Genomic DNA, 12,327 nt, shown 5'->3' with positions numbered 1-12,327 from the left:
TGATCAACCTTTATTCTTCTTAAGGATGCATTTCTTTATGGAAATGCTTCACATGGTGTTCCTGAACCCTCAGCTAGTTATAGCTCATCATGGAATATCCCTTCATGCAGCTGAACAGGAGTGAAGCCTGGATGCATCAGAAACCTCTATATGTCTCTACCATGCCACAGAAGCAACCATCACTTACACAATTTACGCAAAAGGAGGCGTAGCAAGTATTGAGTGCATGGCAATGAACATACTTTTCAAAAGCTTGACATTTCTGTTTAAAATATCATTTTTATTGAGCTTCTGCCTGTGAATGAAGCATTAATTTAAATAAAGTGTTTGGCAAACATGCAGGACAGTGGGCCCTGAGGACCAGGGTTGGGGACTACTGAGAAGGAAGTAATACGACTATGCAGTGTTATTTAGGAGGCAATGGTTCCATCTACTGGGTATTTTAAGATATTGTTGCAATTTATGTACTGTACTTTTCAGGTAAACCTGGATTTGCTAAACTCACAGTTATTAGTTTAATGCTAAACACTTTATTGTTTCTTAAACAAATAGGATTTATACACATTAAACAAATTACAAACGTTTTTGGTTAGATTTTTAGACGTCATTGGGACCAGCAAACAAGATATTAAGTTTACCATTAAATACAGGTCCTTCACAAAATATTAGCATATTGTGATAAAGTTCATTATTTTCCATAATGTCATGATGAAAATTTAACATTCATATATTTTAGATTCATTGCACACTAACTGAAATATTTCAGGTCTTTTATTGTCTTAATACGGATGATTTTGGCATACAGCTCATGAAAACCCAAAATTCCTATCTCACTAAATTAGCATATTTGATCCAACCAATAAAAGAAAAGTGTTTTTAATACAAAAAACGTCAACCTTCAAATAATCATGTACAGTTATGCACTCAATACTTGGTCGGGAGTCCTTTTGCAGAAATGACTGCTTCAATGCGGCGTGGTATGGAGGCAATCAGCCTGTGGCACTGCTGAGGTCTTATGGAGGCCCAGGATGCTTCGATAGCGGCCTTTAGCTCATCCAGAGTGTTGGGTCTTGAGTCTCTCAACGTTCTCTTCATAATATCCCACAGATTCTCTATGGGGTTCAGGTCAGGAGAGTTGGCAGGCCAATTGAGCACAGCGATACCATGGTCAGTAAACCATTTACCAGTGGTTTTGGCACTGTGAGCAGGTGCCAGGTCGTGCTGAAAAATGAAATCTTCATCTCCATAAAGCTTTTCAGCAGATGGAAGCATGAAGTGCTCCAAAATCTCCTGATAGCTAGCTGCATTGACCCTGCCCTTGATAAAACACAGTGGACCAACACCAGCAGCTGACACGACACCCCAGACCATCACTGACTGTGGGTACTTGACACTGGACTTCTGGCATTTTGGCATTTCCTTCTCCCCAGTCTTCCTCCAGACTCTGGCACCTTGATTTCCGAATGACATGCAGAATTTGCTATCATCCGAAAATAGTACTTTGGACCACTGAGCAACAGTCCAGTGCTGCTTCTCTGTAGCCCAGGTCAGGCGCTTCTGCCGCTGTTTCTGGTTCAAAAGTGGCTTGACCTGGGGAATGCGGCACCTGTAGCCCGTTTCCTGCAGACGCCTGTGCACGGTGGCTCTGGATGTTTCTACTCCAGACTCAGTCCACTGCTTCCGCAGGTTCCCCAAGGTCTGGAATCGGCCCTTCTCCACAATCTTCCTCAGGGTCCGGTCACCTCTTCTCGTTGTGCAGCGTTTTCTGCCACACTTTTTCCTTCCCACAGACTTCCCACTGAGGTGCCTTGATACAGCATTCTGGGAACAGCCTATTCGTTCAGAAATTTCTTTCTGTGTCTTACCCTCTTGCTTGAAGGTGTCAATAGTGGCCTTCTGGACAGCAGTCAGGTCGGCAGTCTTACCCATGATTGGGGTTTTGAGTGATGAACCAGGCTGGGAGTTTTAAAGGCCTCAGGAATCTTTTGCAGGTGTTTAGAGTTAACTCGTTGATTCAGATGATTAGGTTCAAAGCGCGTTTAGAGACCCTTTTAATGATATGCTAATTTTGTGAGATAGGAATTTTGGGTTTTCATGAGCTGTATGCCAAAATCATCCGTATTAAGACAATAAAAGACCTGAAATATTTCAGTTAGTGTGCAATGAATCTAAAATATATGAATGTTAAATTTTCATCATGACATTATGGAAAATAATGAACTTTATCACAATATGCAAATGTTTTGAGAAGGACCTGTATGCTTTTTAGCAAAGCAAAAAAATCTACTTCTGGCAGGTCTTGACCTTTCTCTACCAGATACCACAATGAGTTTAATAATTACTATTTTAACATCTGACTTTGTAACTTTGTAACCAGCCATGGATAAAAAATATGGATGATGTGCCAAATATCTTCATGCTATTAGGATGACAACAACACAAATCCTTTCACGTACTGTAGATATACACTCACCGGCCACTTTATTAGGTACACCTTGCTAGTACCGGGTTGGACCCCCTTTTACCTTCAGAACTGCCTTAAACCTTCATGGCATAGATTCAACAAGGTACTGGAAACATTCCTCAGAGAGTTTAGTCCATATTGACATGATAGCATCACACAGATGCTGCAGATTTGTCGGCTGCACATCCATGATGTGAATCTCCCGTTCCACCACATCCCAAAGGTGCTCTATTGGATTGATATCTGGTGACTGTGGAGGCCATTTGAGTTCAGTGAACTCATTGTCATGTTCAAGAAACCAGTCTGAGATGATTCATGCTTTATGACATGGCGCGTTATCCTGCTGGAAGTAACCATAAGAAGATAGGTACACTGTGGTCATAAAGGGATGGACATGGTCAGCAACAATAACTCAGGTAGGCTGTGGCGTTGACACGAATCTCAATTGGTACTAAGGGGCCCAAAGTGTGCAAAGAAAATATTCTCCACACCATTACACCACCACCAGCAGCCCGAACCATTGATACAAGACAGGATGGATCCATGCTTTCATGTTGTTGACGCCAAATTCTGACCCTACCATTGGAATGTCGCAGCAGAAATCGAGACTCATCAGACCAGGCAACGTTTTTCCAATCTTCTATTGTCCAATTTTGATGAGCCTGTGTGAATTGTAGCCTCAGTTCCCTGTTCTTAGCTGACAGGAGTGGCACCTGGTGTGGTCTTCTGCTGCTGTAGCCCATCTGCCTCAAGGTTTGACGTGTTGCGTGTTCAGAGCTGCTCTTTTGCATGCCTTGGTTGTAACAAGTGGTTATTTGAGTTACTGTTGCCATTCTATCAGCTTGGACCAGTCTGGCCATTCTCCTCTGACCTCTGGCATCAACAAGGCATTTGCGCCCACAGAACTGCTGCTCACTGGATATTTTCTCTTTTCTGGACCATTCTCTGTAAACCCTAGAGATGGTAGTGCGTGAAAATCCCAGTAGATCAGCAGTTTCTGAAATACTCGGACCAGTCCGTCTGGCACCAACAACCATGCCACGTTCAAAGTCACTTAAATCACCTTTCTTCCCCATTCTGATGCTCGGTTTGAACTGCAGCAGGTCATCTTCACCATGTCTGCATGCCTAAATGCATTGAGGTGCTGCCATGTGATTGGCTGATTAGAAATTTGCATTAACGAGAAGTTGGACAGATGTACCTAAAAAAAGTGGTCGGTGAGTGTACATGATAATGTCCAGACTAAAGGTAAATTAAAGATGGACAAACTTGTTTGAGGCAGATGTCATATGCTTTGAGTTAAAAATTTATTTTTTTTATTTAAAATGAAATCAAAGAATTTGTTGTAGAGTCAAATTATTACATAAGAATAAAAATCTTGCAGATATCATTTGATGATAAATAGAAATTAAGGAGTTTTGCAGTTAATGAACATGAACAAAACTACCTGTAACATTTTTAATTCCTGGGAATCTTTCAACCAAGTTCCAGTAAAAGGAGATCAGCTGGGACCCTGTTTTTCTGCAGTTTTACTTCCTGCGCCACACAGGTATGGATGTCTGTCTGGGAGCCACACCATCACTGCAGGGGATGAAGTAGGAACTGGTCTTCAGACACTCAGGAGTGAGCTTCAGGCACACAAAGCAGAACTCCACCTGGCAGCGAGGACAGATGATGTTCTTGCAGCCCGTCTTGTCGTGCTCCACCTTCTGACCACAGGTGGGACAGGCCCGGATGGAGGGACAGGCATGAACCCCCCTCACCTGGAGAAAGGATGTGGTTTTGCAGGTCCTGAGCAGTTCCAGGTCATGGTTGATGCAGCCATCATTGTCACAGCGATCAGAGCGAGGAGCTGGACCTTTCCAAGGCTTCAAGCACTGCCAGCAGAACTGGAACACTTTCTTCTTATCTGCAGCACACACCAAGCACTGTGTGCAGAGGTTAGTCAGGTTCTTTCTTTCAACATAGGTCTTACATCCAGGGCACTGTGAGAAAAAGACACAATAGATGTAGTAGAACAGTTACTGTTAGAGTCAAGACTGATCTGAGGTCAGAGGCACTTACTGATTTAAATTCCTGGTACTCTGCAGCCACCAGACGAGCGATGTTCTCTTCAAAGTACTCCATTTCTTCAGCGCTCAGGTCTGCCAGGCGCCGCACCTCTCGATAAGACCAAATAGCACCACATTTCTCCTGGGTGTCTTCATTTATAGCAGGACACCTGAACTTGTACTGGCCCTAAGAAGTTCAGACAAACACAACAAGTAATCATAAACATGTTGCAACTGGATTTAAACCTTGAGGAGGGGTGATATTTCATGGTCCCGTTTTAAATACAAGTAATTAGGACTTGTGATTTTTATAATATAAGCAAATGCCTTTTTTAGGAAAGCAGGACTCAGCCTACTGAGTACTGTGATATTTTGATCAACCTTTGAACATGATTGTAGTCATCGACACCTGGTGCTTTTTTACAAGAAGGACAGAGACATGAAAATGTAAGGAAAAATGAAAAGCCTTCATAAACATCCTCCCAAAATACTCTAATAAACCATAACACTGTGGCCATTGATAGGCGAAGAGAATAACACTGATTATCTCTCATCATGGCACTAGTTAGTGACTCAGATATGCACCAAGTGATCATGTTCCCTCTACGTCTATATCTTAGAAATAGAAAATACAGGCCTCTGTGGTGATCACTGACTTCCTGTCTGACAAGAAGCAGCGCGTGAGGCTGGGGAAGCACGTCTCTGACTCCCTGACCATCAGCACTGGTTCCCCCCAAGGCTGTGTTCTCTCTCCTCTGCTCTTCTCCCTCTACACCAACAGCTGCACCTCCAGTAACCAGTCTGTCAAGCTTCTGAAGTTTGCGGACGACACCACCCTGATCGGACTCATCTCTGATGGTGACGAGTCCGCGTACAGATGGGAGGTGGACCATCTGTTGGACTGGTGCAGCCAGAACAACCTTGAGCTCAACGCTCTAAAGACAGTAGAGATGGTTGTGGACTTCAGGAAGAACCCAGCCCCACCTGCCCCCATCACCCTCTGTGACTCCATAATTGACACTGTGGAATCTTTCCGCTTCCTGGGAACCATCATCTCCCAGGATCTCAAGTGGGAGCCAAACATCAGCTCCCTCATTAAGAAAGCCCAGCAGAGGATGTTCTTCCTGCGGCAGCTGAAGAAATTCAACCTGCCAAAGACTATGATGGTGCACTTCTACACAGCCATCATTGAGACCATCCTCACCTCCTCCATCACCATCTGGTACGCCGCTGCTACAGCCAAGGATAAGGGCAGGCTGCAGCGTGTCATTCGGTCTGCTGAGAAGGTGATTGGCTGCAGTCTACTGTCGCTCCAGGAACTGTACACCTCCAGGACCCTGAAGCGGGCAGGGAAGATTCTGGCTGATCCCTCCCACCCTGGTCACAGACTCTTTGAAACTCTCCCCTCTGGCAGGAGGCTGCGGTCCATCCGGACCAAAACCTCACGCCACAAGAACAGTTTTTTCCCATCTGCCACCAGCCTTGTTAACAAAGCCCGGAAACCACCTTGACACTCTCCCTTTCCCCCACACCCCCCATTTTTTGCTGACAGGACACCTGTAACCTGTAACTCTATGCGTTACATTAACGCTCAGCTTGGACTCCTGCTTTACTTGCACAATGATCACCTGCACTGTTGTATTGCTCTTGCATCCTATACTGCTCTACATTTACTCTCACTCACTTAAAACTGTGCACATATATTTATATTATATTGTAGATATGTTTATACTGTTTAATTTGTACTGTATTGCACCGACTACGCCAAAACAAATTCCTTGTATGTCCAAAAACGTACTTGGCAATAAAGCTTTTCTGATTCTGATTCTGATTCTGATTCTGATTCATAGAGTGGTTATTTAAAGGCCAGGGATTCATTTATTTCTAAACTTAGGAAGGACAATGGACACAGGGTGTCCAAACTTTGGATTGCACATGACCGACCACAACATGTGGAATTATGTACAACTTTCATGGATACAACACAATAAATAAACAAATACATTTGATTGAAATGGACTATAATATATGTGGAATTCACTATTATTAATGCTACTGTTTGGATTGAGGTGGAGACGGATTATGCTGGACTTGAATGAGACTAAACTTCACGATATGAAACTAAAAACTTTTTCTTTGTAACACATTAAAGGGTACAGCAATAAAAAATAAACTAATAACTAAGAACATATATAGAAAAGGTGAGCGATGTCAGAAAGTACCTGATCCAGCAGGCTGCGGCACCACCCAGTCAAAGATTGTGGGGTGACAGCATGACCACAGGACATTTCAGCTCGGAGACACTCTTCTTCATCCTCAGAGGCTAAGGAGTGGAGAACAGACATTAAACTGGAGACTCTTACAAATAGTAGACATTGTAGTGAAGAAGTGAAAACAACACTTGACAGCGATTATTTTAGAAAAGATTCTGAAACAGATGTAGGATAAATATCTTTGCAGATGTACAACGTGACAGGTGATACAATTTCAGCATTTCTTTCAATAGTCCAAGTCAATGTAAATAAAGTGTACAAACACAAGCAAATGAATAGTGACATAAAAACAGCAGCATAGTTTTTAGCCCTTACACAGAGGATCCAGGTCATCAGGTCTGTCGACAAAACTCATCGTTGTGTCGAGGGGATCATATCTTTTCTCGTCCTGACCTAAGCTGCTCATTTCAGATCTACTCAGTTCTTCTGGTTTGTTGCCTGTAACAAAGTGTCTTCTGCCAGGAAATGAGCTCTGGGGCTGCAGGCTGTAACTTATTCATATAGTAAATAATTTGCTTTTACTTTCAGTTTCTTCTAAGAAATTTCTATTTATAGAGTTACATGAAGTTATACTGCCAGGCCGTTTTTAGATGTTTTGCTGTGGTGTAATTTAGAGCAAAGTTATTAAAATTAAACATAATATTTAAAAGAATTTTGTTACAAAGGTTTTTGGTGAAGCAATTATAGTGGAAAACAAATACACCCTGGTCACATGATCACTGCCAGAATATAAGGGGATTTCCTGCAGGTGTCAGCATGGTATAAAGTCAAACTGTCAGTATATTAGAGGGGAAACTATCCTTGCTGCTTCCAATGGATTTAATGGAGAAGTAGCTGCAAGGTGCTGATAATGACAGCACTTATTAGTTATTAATAACTGAGACCACCTCTTCCCTATAGATGAGCTAAATATACCAGGTAGGAGGAGGCATAAATATGGACATCGGATGTTTTAAATGAAAGCCTATAAGTCCGTTCACTATCATTAGTTATCAAAAGTCAGATCAGACTCATAAAATGACAATTAAATTAATTCAATCTAATGCTTGAATGCTGCTTTTCTTTCAGGTACAAACTGCAGAAGAAATTTCATATTTCATGTTCAAAGGATGAATCTTGAATAATTTGTTTATTAATCCTGGGAAAGGACAAAATTACCTCTAATACTTATCAACTAATGACTTCTCGCCAACACAGTATATATGACATGTTTGTTTATTCTGTATAACTCTTTGGTATCACCTATTCAATTCAGTTCAGTTTTATTCACCTACCTACACATTAGTTATAAACCCAAATGCACACAATGAATCCAGGCATCAAACTATAATCTGTTTAAAATGAACTTTATTCGTTTTAAAGGACACAAAAGCAGGTCTTTTTGAAAAGCTACTTATAAGATCAAACAGAACAACACATACTATGGTAATGAACGTAAACAAGAAAACCTGGAACAGTTTTTAATTTTACTAATCGTAAGTTAGTTTGTGTTCTTTTAGTTTCTGTGCCACACAGGTATGGCTGTCTGTCTGGGAGCCACACCATCACGGCAGGGGATGAAGTAGGAACTGGTCTTCAGACACTCAGGAGTGAGCTTCAGGCACACAAAGCAGAACTCCACCTGGCAGCGAGGACAGATGATGTTCTTGCAGCCCGTCTTGTCGTGCTCCACCTTATGTCCACAGGTGGGACAGGCCCGGATGGACGGACAGGCATCAACCCCCTCCACCTGAGGAAGGGAGGTGGTTTTGCAGGTCCTGAGCAGTTCCAGGTCATGGTTGATGCAGCCATCATTGTCACAGCGATCAGAGCGAGGAGCTGGACCTTTCCAAGGCTTCAAACACTGCCAGCAGAACTGGAACTCTTTCTTCTGATCTTCAACGCACACCAAGCACTGTACGCAGAGGTTAGTCAGCTCCTCTCTCTCAATGTAGGACTTACAGCCTGGGCACTGTTGAAAAGAAAAGAAAAGAGAAGAAAAGAAAAGATAAGAGGTTAGCCCATTGCTGAAATCTGCAGAACACTGTTTGATGAATTATTCTAGAGTTACCATGATACTTACTGTTTTAAAATCACAGTACTCTGCAGCTGCCAGACGGGCCATGTTCTCTTCAAAGTGCTGCATTTCTTCAGCGGTCAGGACGGCCAGACGGCGCACTTCCTCATAAGACCACAGAGCACCACACTGCTGCAGAGTGCCATCCTGTAGAGCTGGGCACTTAAATTTGTACTGGCCCTGAAAGGTTGAGGGATCCATATTATTAACTTGGAGTATATTCTTGCTGTTATGCACTATATTTACATACCTGCAATACATAAGATTTTGGAATTGAATTTGAGGAGTTAAATGTTTAGAGACCCTTCGGGCATCTGTCTGGGTCCTACTGTCCTTCTACCTATAGGCCCTGATAATGCTCACTACTTTACAGGTTTGGCCCTCAACATGGACGAGCCACAGTCAGAACCAGAGTCTACACTTTTAAATGAAAGTTACTGAAATATCGTAAAGTACCTGATCCAGCAGGCTGCGACACCACCCAGTCAGAGACTGCGGAGTGACAGCATGACCGCAGGACATTTCCGCTCGGAGACCCTGGTCTCCTTCCTCAGGGGCTGGAAAATCAGAAACAGGTTCAAGCTTCAATAAAAAACACATCTGTCTATATTTTTTATAGGGGATGCTAAAACAGAATGTTCCTTTCATTTCTCTGGAAATAGGCAAAGTAACTACAACACCATTCCAGCTCGTACACCATCATAACACCGGTCTAAATGCAGCACATATTTTATTCCTTACGCATCGGATCCAGATCATCAGGTCTGTTGACGAATTTCAGCGTCGTGTCTCTTCGGTCGTAACTTTTGTCGTCCTGACCCGGTCTGCTCATTTTGGATCTTCTCAGTACCTCTGCTCCCCGTCCTGAAAAAGCTTGCGTCTGTCTGCAGCCGATAGTTGGGCTCTAATGCAGCTGCTGTGTTGCTTTCAGGGCAAATGCTGGATTTTTACTTTCAGTTTTTTGTTTTTCTTTCAAGTACTTTTTAATTTACAAGAAGTCACGTGAACGTAAAATCTCAGCGTGACCAGTTTTCTTTTACTCTCTTGTCAATCCCATTTTGAACAAGATTAAGCTTAGTGTAATGTTTTCTTTGCATTGTTTTAAATTAAAAGTAACGCCTCCGATCGTTTCAAATACAACAGTATGTGCTATTAAAAGTAGTAAAATTATTAATTACTAAAATTACTAACTATAAATTAAAATGTTTTAGAGTTTAAGGAAGCAACCACAGTAATAAACCTGTTAACCATCACGTGACATCTGTTGGAAATCAGGGTGATTTCCAGCAGTCATATCTTATAAGCTACAAATAAATATATATGAAGTAAAAATATGTTAAACAATTATAAAGGCAATACAAATCTAAAATCTCGTGTAAGCCTTTGTTTGCTACTACTGTTTTGAAGTTATTTTCAGTTGGTATTTATGCAACAAATGCACAAGTGCTCCACATAAGACACAAACAGCCATGGCTGACTGTTGATACTGCCTGGTGAAATGTGGGAAGACAATTATCAGGAAGAGCTGCTTTAATAAGAACAACAACCCTCCTTGAAACAGAAAACAGAAAGTAAAAAACTTATGGTGCCCTAACTGACGTCATATCCTCCTGCTGTTTTTGCCCGTATTTCATTTAGCTGAAGGAAGAGAGAGGAGCGCAGCAGACGGCTGGAAAATGGGAAAAATCTACCAGGTCGTGGTTCATGGGGTGAGAGGGGAGAAGATTTTGATCGACCTCTGCAACACCGAGGAGCAGATGAAGAAAATGACGGTGCTGCAGCTGAAGGAAAAGATCGCTGAGAGGCTCCCTCAGACCGCAGGTAAACAAATAAATGAATAAATGAATAGAGACGCTCAGAGGACCCTCAGAATCAGCTGAAAAAATACGTGTTTGGTTGTGGGAAGCAGCTCGATATTTTTAGTATCTTTGTTTTACTTATGTCTGCCAGCAGGACATGCTATTTATTTTCGACTTCACCGATCAACGGGATAGGCTATTGAGACGGATTAATGTTCGTTTTGTGAATTAAAATAAATGAGAATACGTTATTATTTCGGAGTTAAACCTCTTCATGAAAAAGCCGGTTTTGTAGAAGAGACTGCTCCTGCAAATCTAAATTGAAAGTACATTTTCCAGTGACTCATTATTTCTGTTAAGCTTGTCAGTGCCACAGAGCTCAGTATAAACTTGCTGAGTAGTTACTTTTAGTAAAATAACGTAATGATAAATACTTAAATTACCAAACGGATTCGTTTGCTCATTGAATATTCACATATGCAACATGTGTAATATAGACAAATGGCTTGAACTACTTCTGATGACGTAGTAACAGGTCCAGTTAACTGCACCCCCTCATCCCCCATGTTGAAAACATGCCCCAAAAAAGACCAAGATTCTTCTCTATCTGATATCATTTGTATTTTATACCATAGTGACATATATAAAGCTCCTGAAACTCTGATGGCTTTTGGATTTGGTGTGGACCCCCATCCACCCACCCCCATAAGCGGCCCCCATCTGACTACCCATTACAAAACAATTTAGCAGTATCCTTAAAAGGTTGTTCTCAAGTCCTGTGGATTTGCAGATGGAACATTTTAAAGTAAAACACACTCAATAATTGACAGCGTCATCACCACAACTCAATTTATGTCCTCAGGTACTGCAACTAAGAATTAAAAAATAGTGTTTACATTTTACAATATTCTCAATTGATTTGTTTACTCGTTGATCATTGATCAAGCAAACAAACTTTTCTAGGAATTAATTTTGAATGTTGAATGTGTATGATATTCATAAAAATCTGTTTGTAAATCGAATTTATATCTGTGTGCTTTCTTGTTTGTGTTTTTAAAGGAGAGGACAACCTGCGGCTGATCTTTGCGGACAAACAGCTGGAAGGAGACAATTCGCTGCTGTCTGAGTATGGAATCCAGCAGATGTCCGTCATCCACCTGGTGATCAAGGTCCCTGGAGGACTGACAGCGTAACTGAGACCATCGGGGCCTTCTTGTTTAACTGCCGTTGCTGCTGCCACCGACTGCAGGGGATCCTGTTAACTCCTGACTCTTGTTTACAAATAAGAAAGCTTCAATGATCCACAAAGAATATTGATAATGTTTTGTGTGTGTTAAATGGTAATACCCTCTCTTATTCATACGTTTTCAATTAAAGTTTCGATTGTTGCTTAAAATAAAGCTAAACATAAGCATTGCCTGGGTGTATTTATTGAAAGGTAACAATAATAAAGTTTTATGCTGACAATATTGTGATGTTTCCTGCTGGATCCACACCTCTCAGGTGCTCTATGAGCACCAACAATCCTAATACTGTTCAGCAGACGTTTTACAATTTTAAATCAGTTTTCAGTGTTAAAACAAGCACAATGGTTTTCTCAAATTCAGATTTAAAGTCTTCAAACCTTTCCTTTGAGAAGTTGTGCAGAGATTGAGTTTAGTGTGTGGATACAAATACCTAAAAT

At 41.6% G+C, this 12,327-nt stretch overlaps 3 protein-coding genes across 3 annotated transcripts; 1 reads left to right on the top strand and 2 right to left on the bottom strand.

The window, feature by feature from the left end:
* Positions 1-3,754: 3,754 nt before the first annotated feature.
* LOC124881078 (probable E3 ubiquitin-protein ligase ARI5) lies at positions 3,755-7,244 on the bottom strand. Its single transcript, XM_047386570.1, has 4 exons — positions 7,104-7,244; positions 6,738-6,838; positions 4,529-4,702; positions 3,755-4,449 (listed from the first exon to the last, which is right to left on the bottom strand). The coding sequence occupies exons 1-4, from the start codon at positions 7,192-7,194 to the stop codon at positions 3,994-3,996; spliced, it is 822 nt and encodes a 273-aa protein (XP_047242526.1). The 5' UTR covers positions 7,195-7,244; the 3' UTR covers positions 3,755-3,993.
* An 874-nt stretch (positions 7,245-8,118) lies between these two features.
* LOC124880981 (probable E3 ubiquitin-protein ligase ARI5) lies at positions 8,119-9,840 on the bottom strand. The gene is made up of 4 exons (XM_047386451.1): positions 9,586-9,840; positions 9,301-9,401; positions 8,851-9,024; positions 8,119-8,739 (listed from the first exon to the last, which is right to left on the bottom strand). Exons 1-4 carry the CDS (start codon positions 9,674-9,676, stop codon positions 8,284-8,286), a joined length of 822 nt encoding a protein of 273 aa, XP_047242407.1. The 5' UTR covers positions 9,677-9,840; the 3' UTR covers positions 8,119-8,283.
* A 572-nt stretch (positions 9,841-10,412) lies between these two features.
* On the top strand, positions 10,413-12,060 carry zgc:194655 (uncharacterized protein LOC794380 homolog). Its single transcript, XM_047386558.1, has 2 exons — positions 10,413-10,665; positions 11,703-12,060. The coding sequence occupies exons 1-2, from the start codon at positions 10,521-10,523 to the stop codon at positions 11,834-11,836; spliced, it is 279 nt and encodes a 92-aa protein (XP_047242514.1). The 5' UTR covers positions 10,413-10,520; the 3' UTR covers positions 11,837-12,060.
* Positions 12,061-12,327: the final 267 nt, after the last annotated feature.

The sequence above is a fragment of the Girardinichthys multiradiatus genome, chromosome 14 (genome assembly GCF_021462225.1).
Source record: "Girardinichthys multiradiatus isolate DD_20200921_A chromosome 14, DD_fGirMul_XY1, whole genome shotgun sequence".
Classification (NCBI taxonomy): Eukaryota; Metazoa; Chordata; class Actinopteri; order Cyprinodontiformes; family Goodeidae; genus Girardinichthys; species Girardinichthys multiradiatus.
The sequence above is the reverse complement of the archived record's forward strand: the minus strand, read 5'-3'. Positions and strand labels throughout refer to the sequence as shown.

Coding starts and splice junctions, on each gene's coding strand:
- LOC124880981 (XM_047386451.1), bottom strand. CDS start 9,676: ATGAGCAGACCGGGTCAGGACGACAAAAGTTACGACCGAAGAGACACG. Junction 9,402..9,585: donor TGATGATCTGGATCCGATGC/GTAAGGAATAAA, acceptor CTGATTTTCCAG/CCCCTGAGGAAGGAGACCAG. Junction 9,025..9,300: donor GTCGCAGCCTGCTGGATCAG/GTACTTTACGAT, acceptor TCAACCTTTCAG/GGCCAGTACAAATTTAAGTG.
- LOC124881078 (XM_047386570.1), bottom strand. CDS start 7,194: ATGAGCAGCTTAGGTCAGGACGAGAAAAGATATGATCCCCTCGACACA. Junction 6,839..7,103: donor TGATGACCTGGATCCTCTGT/GTAAGGGCTAAA, acceptor TCCACTCCTTAG/CCTCTGAGGATGAAGAAGAG. Junction 4,703..6,737: donor GCCGCAGCCTGCTGGATCAG/GTACTTTCTGAC, acceptor TGAACTTCTTAG/GGCCAGTACAAGTTCAGGTG.
- zgc:194655 (XM_047386558.1), top strand. CDS start 10,521: ATGGGAAAAATCTACCAGGTCGTGGTTCATGGGGTGAGAGGGGAGAAG. Junction 10,666..11,702: donor GAGGCTCCCTCAGACCGCAG/GTAAACAAATAA, acceptor GTGTTTTTAAAG/GAGAGGACAACCTGCGGCTG.